General features: G+C 41.4%; 1 protein-coding gene across 3 annotated transcripts in view; it reads left to right on the top strand.

The window, feature by feature from the left end:
* Positions 1-281: 281 nt before the first annotated feature.
* The window catches only part of LOC113018778 (uncharacterized), a 29977-nt gene continuing 8475 nt past the window's right edge, over positions 282-21783 (top strand). Inside the window, exons 1-4 of one of the 3 annotated variants that reach the window (XM_026162153.2) lie at positions 282-559; positions 692-769; positions 886-964; positions 20795-20847. In XM_026162153.2, the coding sequence (XP_026017938.1) occupies positions 20816-20847 (32 nt within the window). In that variant the 5' untranslated portion in view covers positions 282-559; positions 692-769; positions 886-964; positions 20795-20815. The remainder of the gene's footprint in view (positions 560-691; positions 770-885; positions 965-20794; positions 20848-21783) is intronic. The other 2 variants (XM_026162152.2, XM_026162151.2) reach the window with 2 other exon arrangements.

Genomic DNA, 21783 nt, shown 5'->3' with positions numbered 1-21783 from the left:
CAAAATATAAGAAGCCGAATTAACTATAAAAATAAAGCTGATAAAAAGGTTTTTTTTTTTAAAAAAAAAGACGCTATAAGAAGCTGGACGTAAATTAATGAGGTGGGATACAATCACTCAACATTATATATGCAGATAGTTGCAGCTCTTTTATGTCTTTTTATTATAATAAGTTAAATAAAATTAAAATCAAGTTAGCAAAGAAGAAGGGTGCTTTGTAGCTTTTACTGTGAAGGGTGTAACAGGAAGTAGCTCCGCTTTGGTCCACTAGTTTCCCGGAGTAACTCCCCATCAGCGCGCTCCTGCCCGCACCGGAGACATGGGACTGAGGAGTCACCGAGGGGGAAACTCTTCAGCGACTCAACACAACAAACCAAACTAAGGAAAGCAGCTGTGGCTCACCATGTCGTCCGGACTCTTAATTTTCTTACCTGAGTTTTTAACTTTAACTCAGTGACTTTAAAAAAAAAAAAAGGACCGGAAGAGAAGCTAGATAAATGACATCCGTGCATTTTTGATTACCTGGGGCAAAGTGCCACACCTTCGCTCACCAAGACAGGTAGGTTGAAACAGTGTTAGTTTTATTGCTAATCTTCGTTTGCTGCTTACAGTGAGTTTGAAAAAGCTGAATTTGAAAAGTGTTGCTGAGATGTTATTAAAGTGCTGTTTGACGGTTGTTCACCGTCAACAGGTGGACCGGTGCTGTGATGTCAGCCATATGGCGCAAGTGTCCACAGCAGACAGAACACAGGCACAGATAAAATAAAATGTAAGTGTGTTACAGTCGTGCTGTGCCACAGCAAAACAAACTTTAATGTTTAAAACACACACATGGTTTTAGAGTATTTTGATTAGCATAGCTACAATTTGAGGCATTTTTTACAGTGACAGTGGAGGTGTGAGTGCACCTGCTGCACGTAGGACTCTTTAACCTACTGCGCTAAAACAACTAATGGAAATATAGGTATGTCATAATTTTTTTTATAAGCTATTTTCCCAATGTAGCCCTTACCATTTATGAAAAACCTTTATAATAATTATAATAATAAAAATAGTTATTATTCTTCTCTGTCTTTTCCTGGCATGTGGGTGTAAGAAGTTTAACTACAGTGTTTGTAATTCAAATTTAAAGCATGCTTCGGTGGATGTAAGACAGGCTAAAAATTTCCATAACACCCTGAGCCCTTTGGTCATGTTCAGGTGAACTGAATGAAAGTGTTGAAAACTGTTGTTGTTGATCTTTGTTGAGTTGGAGCAGACAGGTAGAGGAGCAGGAGGAGGTTGCAAGAGGAGTGGTGTCGATGTGGTGCCCACACACACACACACTCACTCATGTACATGGCCTTGGGCTGTGTTTGCACATCTAACACGCTGGCTCAGTGAACCCAGGGTCAATGGAGACTTTGTTTCTGGGTCTGTGACCTCGTGTACAGCTGTTATATGTCAGTGATGGCGTTTAGATTATTATAGAGAGTATAAAAGATGGATGGGGCCCGCTGTGACATCATCCAGTGGTTATGGAAGTTTCCTTGGAAAGCCTCCAGTTGTCGCCATCTTGTCGACAACTGGACGGGTCTGAATGTGAAACTCATCAGCACTGCACGCTCATTGGTTAATGGCGTGTGACTGACAAGTAGCTTTCCGATGAGCATTTTCTTACTTTAAAAGTGACTATAAATGATTCAATATGACCAAACCTCACAACTGAGACCATAAAACCATCATGAAAGTCACAAATAAAGGAAAGCAAGGGATTTTTCTTCCCCCTAGACAACCAAAAATGTTTCTCAGAACCATTTGGTGATTTGTTGTTGTTGACTCTTAAGTCACTTTCAAGATTCCTTCAACTTGCAGTTTTGTCCAAATTATTCCACAGATTTGTTGATAAAGAAAGCCATTGATTGCAGCAAGGTGCAAAATGTTCAGGTGTGTGAGCTCCACCCCTAAAAGCTCATTTAACTTTTCAAAGTATTTTCTTTGTTGAGTAAAATTATGTCCCTAAAAATTAGCGTGGAGACTAGTGGAGTAAGGCAGGATCGAGTCACCACGCCTTGGCTGGTGATTTACACTCAGTGGTTTGTATTAGCCCATTTGCTTGCCTTTAGTGGCTGACTCCACCCACTGGCAGCTTATTACACAAACCCAGACATTTAAAGTGCATGCAAATACCATTCGCCCCAGGTCTAGTTTGCTTTGTGCTGCAGGATCAGGACACAAACATGAGAACAACTCAGTGCTGGTGTTTACATTACAGTGTAGAAAATAGCTGGCACAGGTAATGTGTCTCTTTTACGTGGACGTGTTGAAGTGTACGAGCAGAGAAATCACTAAAAGGCCAATAAGATAACAGAACAAAGAGGTGCAGCACTAAAATGACCAGAATAAGAAGGGGAAAAGGCTTAAACCAACATGAGAAGCCTTCAGCGTACTGTACGAGGCAGTGAATGTAGGGCTGCTGAGTCATAGACGACCTGCATATCCGACATCCACCGATTGTGAAATCAGTACATTTTAAAAAAACATTGATTTAGGTTTCTTAGAATTGTGTTAGTCATGTTATAGTCAACAGTGGAATTTAGTCTGTGTAGGTTCAGTGAAAATTTTCACTTTCTTTGGGTGTTTTCACACCTTTGAAGTTCAGTCCGTTTAAATCGAATTCAGGTTCTTTCTTCCCCCTCTGTGTGGTTTATATGTGCAGGTGTGAACACGGGAGTTGCACTAAGCTGTGGACTGAGGCGTACAAGTATAATTTAAACACCTTTGCATTCTGGGACGTGGCAGGGTACCGCCTACTTGTTAAGTGATGAGGTGTCAACCGTGCTTCTGTGTCCAGGCTCCTACTGCGTTACTTGAGGCTTTTATCGTGTTTTATTTAATATAAACAAGACTCTAAAAATAATCTGTGGTTTTTCCTCTGCCTTTCTGTTTTTCAACTTTACCTGTTCATGCGCAGCACATCTTTAAGGTCATGGTTTTAAACCCCACCATGTAACTACAGCCCGGCTCGCGATGTGAATCAAGATTTTGAGTGGATATACGAAGCTTAGGATCTGGAATTTTTCATAGTGAGTCATCCAGACCACGCAGTAGCATATTGATGACTAACCTCATGTTGTGGATGGATCATCTCGACCGTTCTTTTGATTGAAGTTGGCTCAGTTTTTGGCGTCTTTTTCCTGCCATGTGATTTAATTTGTGGCTGGCTGTCAGGGACCTTCAAATTGACTTTTACTGAGGGGAACAAATTTAATGTTCATCCTCCATCTTCATTCTGCTAAATGCAGGGGTAAGGAACTACAGGCCTCGAGAGCCGGTGTCCTGCAGCTTTTAGATGTGTCCTTGATCCAACACAGCTGATTTAAATGGCTAAATTAGCTCCTCAACATCTCTTGAAGTTCTCCAGAAGCCTGGTTATGACCTAATCATTTGAGTCAGGTGTGGTGACCCAGGGTGAGATCTAAAACCTGCAGGACACCAGCTCTCGAGGACTAACATTCCCTACCCCTGTGCTAATGTGTTTATATTATCCTAACTAGCTCTGTAGCTAGCCACCAAGTACCACACAATTAAATGGCACCTAGCCCAACCTCAAAAACCCTCCAAAGTTGCTGCTGTTCAGTTTTCTGTCTTTTATTCAAGTCTAAAGTATTAGCAGATTTTAGAAATCTCTCACTGAGAACTTGGTATATCGTCTTTGCATAGAAGCTAGCATGCTAACTTCTGAGGTAATAAAAAAGTCCTGAGTACATAAATGTACATGCACGGTCACTATGGGTTTGCAACTGGCTGTAAAATTAATGAGAATTCTCTGCGTTATCCACCAGGCCACACTGCTTTCTTCCTGTTTTTGCTTTTGTTGTACTTCCGACCAATGAGCTAACTAACTGTCCGAAATCACGAGGTTTGTAGTGATGTGTTTTTGCTCACTTGGAGTTTTTTCTTTTCTGATTCGGACCACAGTAAATTAACTGTAGGTGTGAAAACGCCCTTAGAGAATCCATCAAAAGGGTCATCAGGATCATTGGCAGCACTTAAAGTTCACATGATGCTAGCCTCTGTATTTGCTAGCAAGATAGCAGGTAGATAGCATTTATTAATCTGCAGCCTGATGGAAAGATTGAGGTTGAGTGAAAGAACATTTTGGGAGTATCAGGACTATGTAAGACCAGTTTGTCATGCTCTGCCACCATACAGTCAGAATAAAAGCGTGCTGATCTATTATTACCTGCTAGCTGATGATCTGAAGCCTTTACTTTAATGATAGTGACCCTCTGATGAATAAACCATTGATGTAAATCTGGCCTTTGGGAGATAAGACTTTATTGTCAGAGTAGCTATACAGCAAAACTTTGTTCCATAGCAGGCAGTGCAGTGTTTGTGTACTTTGTGGTCTGTTTGTTTTTGGTTTATCATTAACATTTATTGTGTAAATCTGACTTTCCTTTGAACGCCCTGTCACTGGATGTGCATCTGGCCTTTATTTTCTTTATAGAAGAGGGTTATTTTTATTCAAATGTTTGACTTCTGTTCAAGGGCAACAATCATCAAGAAAACATGAACCAGTGTGCATTTTACATTCATTTCATCTGTTTTGCTTTGATTTATTAATTTCAAGATGATACTTCGGGCTGCTGCAAAGACCACGATTCATTATACTGAATAATTAATCAACAGTTTGGTCACTTTAAATATGTCCAAGTCCGTATCAGTGGTTAAAAGGGGTGCCTGCACGAGCTCACAAGTATATGAGATATCGTGCACGCGAAAAGCAAATGATGATAACACAAATGGAAGGATTGCGAGGAACGGAGAGGGCAAAAACACCGGCACAGGTCCAGAACGGAGCAGCAGCAGGAGCTCCACAAATCCCACATGTGCCAGTCCCTGCTTTTTAATCATTAACTTGTTTTGTTTGACCCACAGTGGGTCACCTTGGGCACCAGGAAATTCTCACTTTTCTACACAAAACAACTTAAAAATCAGTCAAAAGGAAAAAGAGCACTTCAAGTGTTCCTGTTGTGCACCATGGTGCAGTTGGTTTATGCAGATGTAAACACTGTAGTCGCACTCGGGTGTAGAGAGTGACAGCTGAGAGGAGGTTTTTGCAGTCTGGGTCCAGACGAACCCCAGAAGGGTTACTTTATGGGTGAATGTGACGGAAACCAACTACTAGGTGTACACATGTTTGGGCTTAACACCTTCCTGCAGCCAGGTATGCTTTGCATTCTGGGATGTAGCAGAGAATGTCTGCAGTACATCTTCCATATTGTTCAATAGTCCAGAACACAGCACCTTCTTCCAGTATAAGCTCTTCCTGCTCTGACCTCGTACACATCTGGCCAGTAAGCAGACAGAATGTTCTCACGTGGTTTGCAGTGACGCCTTTTAGTTCACTTGAAACTCATCAACTGATTTGGACTCAAGCAAATGGCCTATAGGTGTAAAAACCCTCTTGAAGTTGAGAGGTTTATTTCTGTTGTAAATTCATAGAAAGAGATCAGGAGACAGGGAGACGGTTAATGAAAACAGATTAAAAAAATTAATCTGCAGCAGTCTTGGTAGCAGGAAATGATTATTGTGATTTAACCAAGCAAATAAAAAGTGTGAAAACTTGAGTTTATGGTAAATTGAATCTCTGAGTTTTGTAGTGGTTTAGAGATAAAAGAATAACATCTGAAGACATCACCGTGGGGAAAATGAAAACACTTCATATTAGCTGCAGGCCTTGGTCCACTTTTTTATTAGCTGAACTTCTTTAAATTCAGTTCTGCCTGGCTGGCTGTGCGTTATTTAAAACTGAACTCTTCTCAGGCTCTTCGTGGGCTTGTTTACTTGCTAAAGCGCTGTGGAGGGCTCCTGGGTCAGGAGGATCCACGGGAGGAAAAACAGCAGCAGGTCTGTGCGCAGTGTGAGAGAGCGAGGCGAAGGGAGAGCTATTGATCAGTGTGGGCTGCTGGGTATTAGAGAGGAGACAGGACTTGTTTTCATCAGACTGCCGCCCAAGGCCATCACAAAAAGGATGTTTGTACACAGCACATCATATTACACATGCGCAAACACACACGCATGCACTCGCAGCTAAAATTAGAGGAGATATTTTCATATTTTGCAATGACACGCCGCTAACACGTTGTGTGATCGTGCACGCACTTGTTTACACAGCAGGCCGTACGTGGAGTTTAACGTGAAAAGAATGCCCGAGATTGTCCGCTAATGAGGAATGACTTCACGTAAATGGGTTGCCCTGACAACTCACCATGGATACACTCGCCTAATCACACCTGGCTCATTCAAATCAGCCACCTCAGCGTCAGCTAGCCGAGCTCACTTGTCAAACACACAAAATCCAGAGTGTCACTTTGAAGGAGAGACTCTGTCTGTCTCGTGCCACACATTGAAGAGTTCGTCCCGTCTTTGTGCGAGCTGCAGAAAATACTGATGAAATGCTCAAAAGTTCTGTGGGAAGCATTATCAGGTGTGCAAGGTTATCTCATCTTCGTTGTATAGCAAGTTATGAAAAGCAGGATAAAGCCATGGGACACTACACCGACTTTAAAATAGCGTATTGACATTTCAGCTTGATTTTAAAAGCCTCCGGGCAGATAAGAGGCCTAAATTGACCACCTTATCGAAGGCTACAGTTTCCTTTCAGCGGGGAAATGCAGAGGGTGACAACAGTCGCTGGTGATTATGAGGAAATCCAGTCAATAATTGCTTTGTTTTCAGTATTGCTTTGGGAGTATGTTTGTTTTAAGGCGTGCACGCATATGTGTGTGATAAAAGTCAGCAGCTTCGCAGCTCAGCAAAATGGAATCGGTTGTTGATCCGGTTTAGTTTAGTTTAGTTTAGTTTAACTCTAATGTGTGTGATACAGGTATCTGACAGGATGGTTACGTCTCCAAATCTACAAGGTGGTTCTTATTTCGGCTTTAGTGCCATTATGACTAGTTCATTATTTATCGTAGATACTGTTTTTTTTATTTAAAGATCATTTCTAAGCCGTCACAGCCTTTTGAGCACCGTGATCTCATCGTCATGTTGAAGAAACCAGTTTGAGATGATCTGAGTTTTGTGACATGAAGCGTTATCCTGCTGGAAGCAGCCATCAGAAGATGGGTACACTGTGGTCGTAAAAGCTGCTATGCTCAGTTGGCGATAAGGGGTCCAAAGTGTGCCAACGAACTATCCCCCACATCATTACACCAGCAGCAGCCTGAACTGCTGATACAGGACAGGTTTGATTCATGCTTTGAACGTCAATTGTAGTCTAAGTTTCCTATTCTTAGCTGACAGGAGTGGCACCAGGTGTGGTCTTCTGCTGCCCCTCCTTCAGAGATGCTCTTCTGCATGTCTTAATATGTAACGAGTGGTTATTTGTTATTGTTGCCTTCGGATCAGCTCAAACCTTTCTTCATCTTTTTGATGCTCAGGTTGAATTTCATGAGGTCGTCTCAACCATGTCTGCCTGTCTAAATGCACTGAGTTGCTGCCATGTGATTTGCTGATAAGATGATTATGTTAACGAGCAGGTGCACCCATATTGTGTATACATTTTAAATTCATCTATTTGAGTTAACGAATTATTCTGCTTTACAGCAAGGAAATGATCTCGTGTCACAGACTGAAGCTTGAAAGTTCAGGTGATAAAAGGGCCATTTTTATCTCACTGCCCCACACCTGCTCAAACTGCCAAAGCGAGGGTGACACTGCAGTCACAGTTGTCATGAGCAGTCCAGTCTTATGACAGCACCGCACTCCTCCTGTCTCGATCCCTCTGAGATCTCTTGCTTTTTGTGTTCGGGAAGAGCAGTTGCAGCAAATGGCTGCTGGTGTTTTGGTTTTGACACACTGTCCACACTGAATCAGCATGTCCACAGAGCTGCTTTATCTGTGCCTGTGTGTAGTGATTAAAACTGTCACACATTTCCTTTAGAGCTATACACAAATATATGAATACCCTGATATTCATTCAGTGTCCACAGGCAGTATCATTTTTGGTGGGTTTCAGGGCTTGTCTGTAAGTTGAGGGAACAGTGACCGATATATCATTGTTGTTTTCACGTAAACACGAGATCCAAAGTGTAATTAAACAAAGAACATCTTATTTGAATAATTACTGTCATATAGGTGAGAGAGAAAGATGCTACATTGACTTCTATCAACAGAGAGAGCTGTAATTTTATTGGCTTATCATTAACTTGGTAAGATGGAACATGATCATCCAGACAAGCCTGACGTAGTCGTCTGGACAGAGCTGTCTAAGCAGCTTGTGGTTTTGAAGGTTGTGAAGCGTATGAAAGGCAGAGCCTAAAATATCAAGACGACCTCCAGGTTTGTACAGACAAAAGGTGGCAACCGTGGCTGTTTCCGTACAGGTTTCCCAGTCTGCATCCACAGTGCGGTGCTCACTGCACTCGGAGTTTCATGGAATAAGCAAAATACAACTATGTGCATGATTGGGGAAGCAGCAGAAAGAGCCCTTGTTGGTTTGGTATAAATGGAAGGAGGAGTGCTGGAAGCCCGGGGGTGGTTGGCAGTGATTTGGCCACCACTGCTGAGTCACCAACTGGAGGGTGTCACAGTAAAGGGTCAAAACACCCAGGGAAAGTTGGGCACCATCTGATGACATCAGCTCAAGGCCGAAGGCCACAGACGCTCTTGAATGCAGCATCCTTGTATAGGTTAATCAAGAAATCTTGATAGAAATCAACTGTGCTTTCAAGGAGATATAAAACAAGCAGAAATTCTCAGCTCTGGCTTTTTCTACTTTGAACAGAAATTGTATTTGCTGCATTCAGTGAACTCAGTCTAACTGCTTACTCACGATCTGCCAGCGATAAGCTGACTGAGAAACTTGAACACTTCTGTAGTGAAGCAAAAAAGAGCACCCATGAGTTCCAGGTGACCTGTCGGTTAACTTTTCCATGATAAATGAGGATTTTACACGTAGACTTCTGGTGTAAATATGAGAAAAATGTTTACTTCCTCTGCTGAACAACCTCTGAACCAAGACGCGTATACTCAGGTTTAATTGGCTGATGTGAAACGAGCCGTTGCGATTTGTCTGATGAAAACCTAACAAATGTCGCCCTGTATTTGTTTAGAAGTGAAAAGATTTCTTTTCAAATGTCTTTGTTGATATTTGAAAGTAAAACCTAAGAATATCTGTCCCATGCCCCGGGCCCTTAGGCCAACTCACACCTGGGCGGCTGTCTTGTTTCATATCAGCATTTTATTTTAAAACGCCTGCCTCAATGAACAGGGTGTGAGCTGTAACTGTACAAGCCGTGTTTAAGGTCCTCGTGATCCAAGAAATAAAAACTCATCAGTCAAATCCAATAAAATTGCTTTTCTAGCCTTTATTAGGCAGGAAACCAAGGACAGGGCACAGGGGAATGACATGCAGCTGCCCTGCAGCTTTTCAGCACGTGGGTCACCTGCTCAACCAAGAGAGCTATCAGAGAACCTAAAAACAGATTTGGTAAAAGTTTGGTGAAAAATGTAAAAAGAACCAACATTTCTCTAGGGAAGAAACTGGAACTTTTTCTATCATTTTATTGTTCATCTATACTTAATTACTTTGTAGTATAATTGGCCATGAAGGAGGTCTAATCAATAGGAAAAGCTGCCATGTATGACATCCCTGAATTAAAGCATCACAGTTGACTTCTGAGTTTAGATGAATGTTTCCAACATTTTTGAAGTACAAATAGAGAGATAATGATATATACGCTAGATAATAAAATAATCGTTTCATTTTATTACACATGTGAAAGTAAAGGTGAAAAACACGCAGCCCTCGTCTACATTTTAACATACATGACGTGGATCGTAGTGATGGAAATGTGCACAATGACAACATCCACTGCAGACAGAGAAAATAAACAAACTGAAATAACAGTCAGAGAGATGAATGTCAGACCAGTTGGCCCACTTTTCCCATCACCACACCTTACCAGTGTCACCAGCATGAACACGATCGCCCTTCTCACTGAGCCTAAATGCACAGAAACACTCAACTAGCCCGGAGCAAGTGTCAAGATTATTATTATTATATTATATTATGACTTTATAATGTGACAAACAGGTTACATAAGGCAGACTTTTCAGAGATCTATCAGATGACTGGACTCACACAGCAACAGAAGCATGTTGTCTGTAAAAGACTCGGCCTCTTTGTTGGAGCGTTCATTAGAAACCTTCCTTAGAAATATTCATATCTGCACCTCAGGCAGTACCTTTGTGAATTTTTGTTCAAAGACTGTCAGCAGAGAAGCAAACAGGGTGTTTACTTTGCCTATTAGCAAACCCCTATTGTTATTCCAGCTCCCTGTTCTGGTATCCAACCCTTGTCTACCAGTATTTTTGGCTATAGTGTTGGTATGTGTAATATTTGGAGCAGCAACTAAACTCTCATTGAAACAGAAACGATTTGTGGATGGATTTCAGCCCTACGTTATAAACTGATGGTATCAGATATATGACACTCGGGGAAGGATATCTCAAAGAGGTTTTTGTGTTTTGAGGTAGGGTTTCAGCAACAGTGACACCTTTGTCTGTCTTTTAAAGTTTGTGTCTTATAGTATTAAACACATCTGATGATTTTAACGTGGAAATAGCATTCAATTAAAATTTTATTAAGCCTCTCGTATAGCATGGTGCAATTCAAATAAAAACTAAGACGTGAAAACAATGATTTGATCTGGTAGCTGTTTCTAAAAAATGTTCCTCATTTGTTAAAGAAAAAGGTTCTGGTGAAATGTAACTGAGTTGCTGTAAGCTTCCTGTATATCTTAGCAACATACCAATTCTACAGTATTCATTAAAACATTATAGGATATGTTGTGAATTTGGTTATACTTATTATGCCTCCATCACGTAGGCTTAGCGATCGACTGGCGGTGGATCGGCTACCAGCTGGCAAACTCTGGTCACTACAATGTGTTTTCCCCGTTATGCAAACTGGAAATGATGAACGCACTTGAAACAAACATGTTTCAAATGTTTTTTTTCGTGAAGGCAAACTGTCTCTGTTTTTGGCTTGTGTTGCACTTACAGGTTTCACTACTGCTCGATGAGCAGCTGGTGAAGGTTTGCAGACAAGTTGGTATCTTCCATGCAAACTGCAGGCAATCTGCTGTCAAAGCGATCACAAGGCGTTTTTCAGTGCAGCACTCTGAACGTCTGTGCAACCAGTTTCAGCTAAGGACTACCAGCAACTGCTCACCAACTGGATGGAAAGCAGTGTCAATGGCTGCCTAACGGTCGCCAGCCGGTCTCTAGGCCTGTGCGACTCGTGAGCAATGAGTTATCAGATAGGTTAAATCAACATCTGCTTGTAAACTTTGTAATATTAGTGTTTCTGCCCCTTGAAACTTTTGAGTTGTAATTATTTACTTCTTTTATAAATGCTGAAATGAAAACAGACATTTAGAGTTCATCTCTAACTCCTGACTTGACTGGTTTAAAATTGTATTAGCTGTTTTTCCCTGAATCAAGGTACCTGCTGTATTGCTGCCCTATATACAGAGAGTACAAGTCACCTTTTCAGTTGTTGTATCAACCACTCATCTCGTGTTATTATAAAAATAACTCCTCCACCCACAGACGATACCTTCCGTTTCCAAACAAAACTCTGAACAGGTCAAATCACCTTTAACCCGACTCTTTCTGTAGGAAGAATTATTTCAAGCCTCATCTTTCCAGATTAGATTTTTCCACCTCCAGCAACCCTTCACAAATGGCTCTGCCTGCCAGTTCTTCAGGTATCCCCTGGATTTCAATCCATTCCACATTTAGAGGACACTCTACAGCAATCTCACCTTTATTGCACCTGTTTCTCCAAGATGAAATGTTTCAATTTCCCCTGAAGAAAACCCAGAAAGCGAGAAAAATGGGAGCCCAGCCAAGCTGCCTGAGCTGAAATATCTCTCCCCTTCAGTAATTGTTCGACGATCTTCCCTATCATAAAAAACAGGAGCAATATATAATCTGTTGAGTGGCACAGAGAGCAGATAAAGGACTATTATTGCCAGCCAACAATGGCAAATATCTGAATGAATGATAGTCATTTGATGCACAGATTGAATCGTCAGTCTCATTATGAGTTTGGAAAGTCTCCAGGGGAACGTGATTGGTCATTTGGATGTTCTGAAATGAGTCTGTTACCAGAGGTGGGACCAAGTCATTGTTTTGCAAGTCTCAAGTAAGTCTCAAGTCTTTATCCTCAAGTCTCAAGTCAAGTCTCAAGTAATGTCAGGCAAGTCAGAGTCGAGTCTCAAGTCACTGGTGTAAAAGTCCGAGTCAAGTCACAAGTCTGAAACTTTGAATTTCAAGTCCTTTCGAGTCTTTAAAAAAAAAAAAACGAAAAAATAATGTTGCAGTTATGCTAAATGTAAATATTAGACCATGTAATTTTTAAATCTGTGTTTTTCTCAACACATGACAAAATAGTGAACTTAGAAAATATACACAAATTGTGAAATTGCACCTCTTTAAAATGCAGCTCAATTAAACCTAGCTCCAAGAATAATTTTCACCGACAGTTCTGAGATAAGCTGCATGTTATTCTTGGATGCGGTTGTAGGACCAGCTTTAAAATCGCATGACAAAAATATCATACACATTAAAAAAAAACTGCATCACCAACGTAGCCTGGACAACATTTGCTAGTTAGATGAAGTCAGCTATCTCATCGTAGCATATTTATATGCATATTTATAATCATACGGTTCTTGGAGTGAGTGCATACACTCATGAAGTTTAGTAACTTCAGGTCACTGCAACAAGCCCAGGTACAGTTTACCGACAGATGGGTGCAGGACCTTGAAATGCACCGTGTAGAACGAAAGACCATCGTACGTATCATAAGTTTACCAGTCTCACAAATTGTCGTCATAAATACACATTCGTTAACCGTTTATTAATAGGACCTTTGAGCTCAACGGTAATTAATTAGTAGTGGAAATAATTTCTGGTAGCATCACAGAAATGTAGCAGTGACAATAATACTGTATGCTGTAATCGTACTGGGCAATTAGTGATACAAAAAACCTGTTTTATCCTGTGAATAAAAGTATATGTTTTTGTCAATGTACCATAATAACAGAAGCGAAACGCAATATTGTGTCAGGACAATGCACTATTTATGCACAATAAACAAAGGAGCATAGCGCGACAATTTCTGTTCAGCGCCAGACTTGCTTGTACCCTATATCACTAATTATGTTATGAAAATGACGCATTAACTACTAAAAAACACTGACCTTCGTGTAAATGCTTGGAGCAGACTAACCTGTGAGCTGGAGTGTTCTGGGACGTTATATTTGATCTTTGAATGGCTGCAATCCAGACCATCCGTCGCGTCTTTGTTACTTTGGAAACATGGCTCGAACAATTTCTCTTCAACGACGTAATCCGATAACAACCGATCTCTTTACCCGTCGGCTTCCCGTGGCTGTCATGCGACCGGCTATTGCAGTTAATAATACAACAGCTTCTTGACATTTTTGTGTTTCTTTTTATCGCTGTGTGACTGATTTCAATTGAAAGCCTGCGTGCGCTAGTACCGCTTGCCACGAGTTCCCAGAATCCTTTGCGGTTCTACCCGTGAATGACGTCACATTTTCAATCTCCATATAATATGCATGTTAAATTTTATATTTGGGGTAAAATATCAAGTCTTTTCAAGTAAACCGGTTCAAGTCCAATTCAAGTCCCAAGTCATTGGTGTAAAAGTCCAAGTCAAGTCACAAGTCTTAGAACATTTTTTCAAGTCAAGTCTAAAGTCATAAAATTAATGACTCGAGTCTGACTCGAGTCCAAGTCATGTGACTCGAGTCCACACCTCTGTCTGTTACTAACTGTAAAGCCTGGTGGAGGGTTTAAAGGCTCGTTACAGATGGGCTTGTACCTCAGCTCCATCACTTGTACTTCTCATGCTGCGCGTGTGTTTTGGACATGTATAGAAAAGACGAACAGAGCCTCCCTATTACTTTTTGAACTCTTGCTTGGAAACTTCGGCTCTTGCATTTTGAGTATCGGGGGTTCATTTGAAGCCAACAGTCAAAGACACGTGCTTAGTAGTATTACCTAACATTCACTGTAAAAAGAAAAAAAAAAAGTATAAGGACTCTTAGTGCACACCAAGTCAGATTATTCTTCAAATAAATTAATGGAAATTGGTGCAAAACAACAAAAAAGCAAGATTTCGAGGTCCATCTCAGATACTTGTATGACTCAAAGCTACAACAACCAGTGGCTGCACATATTTTTGAGCCAAAGCATCCACCCCCCTAATCAGTTATGAGCCTTAATATTTAAATTTAAACAAATGAGTTGTATGAATATTAATAAAGGGTGTAATAAGCTATACAGAGGAAAACTAACTTTTCTACTAGGCTATAAACACGTTTTCTGCTGCATTTTAACCTGCGAGTCTGGGGATTGACTTGGTTTTGGAGCCAGCTGACCACAGTCACATTTTAACATTTTAGCCTAACATGCATGTCTTTGGACTACAAGACTAAGCCCAGAGGCACAAAGGCATAAAGAACATGCAAATTACACACAGGAAGGCCCCAGCCAATGCTGGTATTCAAACCAGGAACCTTCTTGCTATGGTGTCACAGTGCTAACCACAGTTTTATTTCATTTGAAGACAAAAATAAAATATTTGAAGAATTTTCTAGAAACTACAGTTGGAAAATAAATGTAGTAGATTGACACTTCAGGAATCTCTTCTGAAAATAACCACACAGATATATTTATATACACCATCACACACAGCCATTTGCCAGCTTATTCTAACATTAAATAGTCTAAAACAGCAACTGTTGAGCTCGATAGCGGCTAAATTTAACTCAGGTTAGTGATTGGCTCTTTAACCTTTTTTAAACACCAAAAAGACTCAGGTCATAATTATAGCTTCTCCTGAACTATATCGTAAAATCAGTCCTTTGTGTTGTTTATGGGAGGGAATCATTATCTAACATGAAACACTACTTTTCATTTCTAGCTCAACATTTTTCAAGACATGTTGCACGGCGTGTGAACAGGTGACTGTGGTAGCGGTTGCTTGTGTGGGCGTATCTTTGAGTTGCTGGGTCATCAGTCTGACCTCTGTTCCTGTCTTTAGTGACTTGGTGTTTGTTGCTGGTCGTTCCCACACCTCCCAGATGAATCCAGTGCCCCCGGCTGACCCTGAAGCCAAAGCGTGGCCTCAGTGATGCCGTAAAGTTTCTTAAACGTTGAGAAGAAGAGACGGGCGATCCTTTTTCGAGTGACAACTTTCACATACACAAAATCTTTGCATAAAAAAGAAAAACAGTCGAAACGACTCTCTGACTGCCCGTCACGTGCACCACGTTAAAAACAATCGATTTGCTTTACCAAAGGTTGATCTTATAACACATAATAGTGATGGGAACTCGCGGATGTGCACTGCACTTGTTCCCTTCTCCCTGCGTATCAGTGCCTATTTACTCTGCAAACACAGCATGGCAACTAGACACCGAGGAGCCTGAACATACAAGAGCCTGCCCTGTTAATCGTGTTTGTCTGGTCGTTTTCTGTAAGCCGGGGTTTTGGGAGTTGTCTTGGGCTTTAATGCTGATGTCTCTTAGTTATCGGAGCTGTGACGTAACCGTTGAGTTACTCATCGGCCCTTTGCCACTTTAAGAAGCATTTGTGTCATCTCTGGCCGGCAGGACTAGTTCCCCTCTGACTGCGAGCCGTTTGTGCTGACTAGCAGCAGAAGGAGTAGCCCGAGGCAGGTAACACTACAATCACATTGTCAGCACTGACACAACCTAGAACCAGTTTTTGCCTTGCAAATTTGCAACCCAACTCCATTCTGATGCAAAACAGCTTTTTCCGACCCAGGCAGCCAGCCATTAGTCATTCCGCCTGACGGTGTGTCCTCCCTGGATGTAAACCAAAACAGCAAAATATACAGGCACCTGGCCCTCAGGTGTAAGTTTCCTCTGGAGAGAATAAACAGAAATAGTCAGAATTTCTACTGTTTGTTTGAATCTTTATTTCAACATCTTTCCTCAGTAGTTTACATAACCTACTGTAAACCTTAATTTGAGGGCTTTTTTTAAATGATTCGGATGTTTTTGTTTTGTGTGGCTTCTCATAAAAACTCATCTCAAAACCAGAGTAATTGTGGGATATTTGATTCTAGGTTACCAACCAAACTATAGGAGTATTAAAAATATTTGGACTGAAAATAATACTCATAAAAATAGTGTGGCATGCATCACGCTCTCAGGTTTTCCTAACCATTTCCAATTCCCATGATTTGACACATGAGAGGGAAAGTCATGAGATCGACTGCAGGGCTAAATATTTTTGAGATCTTGTGCTGTCTTGTCTTTGTGGTGAATTTAATATTGCACTTAATGGAAATTATTATCTTTTGAGCAGCAGATCAAAAAAGCAGAATTAAGTTATGCAATTGTACAAAAATCTTAGCATGCAGCAAGTATCAGCAGTCTCCAAACAGAGCATTTGGCTCAGTGTTGTTTGACTGTCTGAGAAAAAGCAAAGAGTAAATATAAAAACTTAGCCTGTGTGTAAATGTGTTATATTGTACAGAAGTAAGTGTTCTTGTTTATCGCCATGTGTCAATAGAACAACAAAATCACTGCAAACTTGTTTACAGCTAATAGAAAAATATATACCACATGTATATAAAATATAAAACACTTTACATTTTAGTCACTGTGGGGTCACCACAGCAGGTCCCTCCTGACACAACCCGAGACATGTGATCTGGCATTTTCTTTTTCTTTTTTACGTACTAGGTGAATGTTTAAACCACACCTTCATCATTAGAGTAACCGTGAAGTAAAACAGTAATCAGAGACTCGGTAATGTCAAACAAGAATGCGAAACGGCGCAAAGCCATGGGACGGTAACACTTGTTGTTTGTTCAGTTAAAAAAAAAAATCTTTTGACTGAAATATGTTTGAAATCTTCATTTTACCACATGTGGCTTTTATTTTTTTTAATACAGGAAAAACACAGAGGAGTGAGTCAAATTGAAGTTAGTAATTACCTTAATTAGTCCACTGTCACAGCACTTTATAATCCATGTGCTCCCACATTGTTGTGTTTTTTTGTTGTTTTTAATCTGGAGTTAAAACGAGGTGCCAAGAATGTGCTAAAGTTATTCATAGACATAATGAATTTCTAACAATTCAGACAGATGCAATTATGCAGAAGGATTTAGGACCACTTATTGCACAGATACAGTATTTGGCAGAGGAGGCCCCGAGTTTGAGGATGCTCCCCAAAGAGTCCCAGCAGCCTGCAAGACTGCAGCACATTAAAACATCCTCGAGGGCATACAGAGCAGAAATCAGCAGACACAAGTCTCTGAGATGTGGAATATACATAATGCACAAGGAAAGAAATGCCACGGCACAACAAGAAAACAGGAGGAGGGAGAAGGCTGCACATCCAGCAGCCTGAGCGATCGGAGGGTTGAGAGCAGGAGCTTGTCAGATGATTATTGACCTGCCTGAATGTGACTTGTAATTGTAAAAGTCGGCTCCTAGTGACTTTGGCTCTCCATTAATGCGATAGTTCCTGAAACCCGCTGGGAAATTACCTCTTCTCTCACTCCCTTCCAGAAGATAAGGGACACTTCGGCAGGGCGGGTGCTCGCCAGAGCAACAGTGTGTGAAACAGAGTCCTCTATTTAAAGCGCAGTCTGTCAAACCGCTGGGCCTCTCTGCCGCTATGAATTGCACTCAGCGTTTTGCACCCCCTTGGCTTTCTCATAAGTAGCTGCGAATGTGTCAGAGGTCCCCATGAAAATGTAGATGAATTGCTGCTGAGGAGATGGCTTCAGCCATGTTAAAGTCAAGCCCACCTCAAATCGTGAGAGAAGAGGACAGAGGCCACTCTGAGACGAGAGCGTGCTACCGAGATTGATTCTGTGTGCATGCTGAGATTTTTGTTGTTTTTTTTTCCTGCGTGCTCAGTGCGTACACCCACCTCTGGCTCTGGATTCCTTATATGTCTTTGCACACAGCAGCAGACCTGTAGGAGGATAATTAGACGTCTTGGGAGAGCTAAGTCATGCTTTGTTGCTTTTCCACAAAAAATGCCGGCTTGCATGCTTAAAAAACGGGGTGGGGGAATGAAAAAAAGGAGTGACCCAGCCGTGATGGAGTGATAGCCTTGCTTGTCTGGCGGCTTGTACCATTATATAAATCAACACACCCTTGTTTGCTTTTCTTCAATCGATCCAACACGAGAAGCAAATTTGCCGGTCCCACAAGCATTTTTCAAAGCAATACTCCAAACAGAGTCCACCTGAGGTCTTGGCTCATTTCTTTCAGGACTATGAACAAAGATGTATCGAGTCCCACAGCACCTGAGACCTTTTACATCATACAAGCCTGGTCTTACTGCAGCTTAAAAATACTCAGGAGTAATGGGTACAGATTGCCCGAGCGGTGGCACGTTCATGTGTTCCATGCTGGTTTCTAATGGTGAACAAATCATAAAATGACCGCAGCACAACAATAAATTGATCCCAGTGTGATGCTTGTTGTAGGTTGAATGGTAAATGGCCTGTATTTATATAGCGCTTTTCTAGTCCCTAAGGACCCCAGAGCGCTTTACATATCCAGTCATCCACCCATTCACACACACATTCACACACTGGTGATGGCAAGCTACATTGTAGCCACAGCCACCCTGGGGCACACTGACAGAGGCGAGGCTGCCGGACACTGGCGCCACCGGGCCCTCTGACCACCACCAGTAGGCAACGGGTGAAGTGTCTTGCCCAAGGACACAACGACCGAGACTGTCCAAGCCGGGGCTCGAACCGGCAACCTTCCGATTACAAGGCGAACTCCCAACTCTTGAGCCACGATCGCCCCTATCCAGGTATCCAGGTTGGTCGTCTACTAGTGCTGAGTGATTAGTCAGATTTTATTTTCAGCTTTCTTTTAATGTATAAAAACAAGATAACTGAGGTAAAACTAAAACTACTGTGCTGCATTTCATTTCACAGCGATGCTCTGGTTTTGTCTTGGGTTATAAATCCAGCACCACCCATTTTTCTCCATCACTAAAAGCCCAAAAACCCACGCGCTCTTTAGATTTACCTGAGCAAAGATGCAAAATCTTTATAGAGAAAGTAAAAGTTACACGAAGGTATCTGTGAATCTATAATGAACAGCATAATGACGTCAGCATCTGAAACCACAACCAGTTGGCAACCGGCTAAGTCGAGTCTCCTGTTGTAAAGAGGCACGTTGCAGATGAGTTGTGCTCATCGGCACAGACCGACTCAGATTGATTGCAAAGTGTTGGCGGTGTCTCTGCGTTCATTATTAAGATTGCAGTTATTTTGCAAACCGTTGAACGATAGACTTTGAGGTCAGAAACAATTGCCAGTCTGGGCCTAACTCCTAGCCAGGTGACCTCATGCCACATCTTTTTATGGTTTCCCGTTCAGGGATGTTTCCTCTAAGAATAGCAGAATGTTTTGGCGTTGAATACATAATGAATAATGATATCCCTGGAGTTGATGAGTAATCATGTTATGTTATACTATGTTATCGCATAGTAATGCTGAGAACAGGAACCTTGAATTGCTGCCATCACAGCAGTAAAAGTGGATCAAGTGGTTGCTTCAATGAGGCCTACTTCCAACTTATTTAGCTGAATCCCACCAACTCATTTAAGTTTACCTCCATCCAAGTCCAATTATATGAACTGCATCTACTGTACATGTTAAATTATTTATCTTTTTTTTCTGTGTTTACAAAAATTACTGTTTTCCAAGCTGAACAGGAACATCCATCCATTCTCTTCCACTTATCCAATTCAGGGTCCCGGGATGGCGCTAGAGTCTATCCCAGCTATCATAGGGAGGCGGGGGAGACCCCGGACAGGTCTCCAGCCTGTCGCCTGCTATTTATAACACCAGACAGATCGTTTAAATGAAGTCCAGCAGTGTTTTTATGCTACTCCCTAACATCATGATATGGTGTACAATTTTCTCTTCAGCAATGACAAAGACATTATCCCCTATAATTAATTCCTTGTTGACAATGTGTCTCTGCGCCAGTGTCACCCTATAATTTCTGTCACCACATTACACTCGTGGAGCTTATTCTGATCGAAGGAGTCAGCTAGAACCAAAAATAAAGCGCAGCAAGGTCAGAGAGGTAAGGTTAGGAAGAGAAGTTGTTTTCTCAGGTGGCCACGCAGCCTTTCCTTTTTCTCGCCAAAGAGACAGAGTGTCCTCTACCTCCCTCGATCTCTGCCTCTCTCCTTCGCGTTCAGACAAGCCCGTTCAAGACTCGGTGATTAATTATTTATCCAGGCAATGAAATGCCAAAGCCTGAAGAAACATACCACCAGGAGAGAAAAGGTCACTCTCATCCTGCACATGGGTACAACACACTCACACAACAGTGATGAATGGCAATAACATCTCTATCGGCACTTCAGGCAGACAGAGTTTTCATGCCGATGTTCTAATAGCATCCAAAAGCAAGGGCAGAGCAAAAACACGGGGTGAAATCTTCAGGAGAGCCCTGAAAAAGCTCTGGTTCCTAAACCCATTGGTATGTCAGAGGTGGTAAACGGTCCGATCCACAGCAGTGTGTGTGTGTGTGTGTCCAGTATAGTAAACTGCAACCTTTCCTTGCGGTGAAAACGATATGTGCATGTTTTGACACCTGAGCGTTTGCGTGCTCAGTTTAGTTGAAGGGTGTCTGTGTGATTAAACTTTGATAACTTTGTTCATGTCTCTCTGCAGCTCCACGACACAGCTAGCCAAATGGGGTGCCAATGCTGCCGGATGATTAAAAGGTGAGAAGTGTTTCCTCTTGTTGTGTTTCTGTTCTTTTCTTTGTGCGCCACTTCTCCGTCTTACGCAGTCATCGTCCTTTTTGTATATTGTCACAACACTGATGCTCAGTAAAACCCCACAGTAATCAAGAACTCCCTCAAGAACTCTTGTTACGGAGAAAAGGAGGAGGGAGGAGGGAAGAGAAAGAGGAAGGGTTGCTCTACCAGGAAGGGTGTGTGTGTAAAGAATTACAAGAAAACCATATAAAGATGTCACACCACTTCCATATTTACCTGTTGGGTCACTTTGAGTTTGCTAAGGGTTTATAAGTAGTGTCATGCGCTACAAAACTAAAAGACTTTCATACAAGTAGGAATTTCTTTTTCTTCCCAAAAAGATGATTTGACTAAAGTAAAAAGAGGAGTTTTGATTTTGGAATAGGCCAAAATGTTATTTTAGACAGTTTGGTGTTGGCACAGGGTTTTCCAGTGGGTGCATTTTATCTTAAAGCTGATTGTTTCCGTTTATTAAAAGGGTTGATTCTTGGAAATGTTCAAGGTTTTCATCAGGGGTTATAAAGTCAGGTTTCACAACTGCAGTATCACTTAAAAAAAAATCACTATTTACAAGTTAATCACGCTGTGACTTTTAGCTGTATTTATAGCTATATAAAATGCTCACTCAGATAATTGTCTCCCACTTTTTTTCTCACTCTGTCTTGGTGTAACCACTAGCTGAACGGGGATTGCCTGATCTTTTCTTGCAGAACAGCTAAGAAAATAACCCCCACATATATGATATACCGTATTTTCCGCACTATAAGGCACACTTAAAATCCTTTAATTTTCTCAAAAATCGACAGTGCGCCTAATAATCCGGTGTGCCTTATGTATGAATTCTGGTTGTGTTTACTGACCTTTAACCAATTTTACTTGATACACGGCAATCAAAAATCT

This window comes from Astatotilapia calliptera, chromosome 3 (assembly GCF_964374335.1).
Source record: "Astatotilapia calliptera chromosome 3, fAstCal68.1, whole genome shotgun sequence".
Lineage (NCBI taxonomy): Eukaryota > Metazoa > Chordata > Actinopteri > Cichliformes > Cichlidae > Astatotilapia > Astatotilapia calliptera.
Note: the sequence above shows the minus strand (reverse complement) of the source record. Positions and strands in the feature narration are given on the sequence as shown.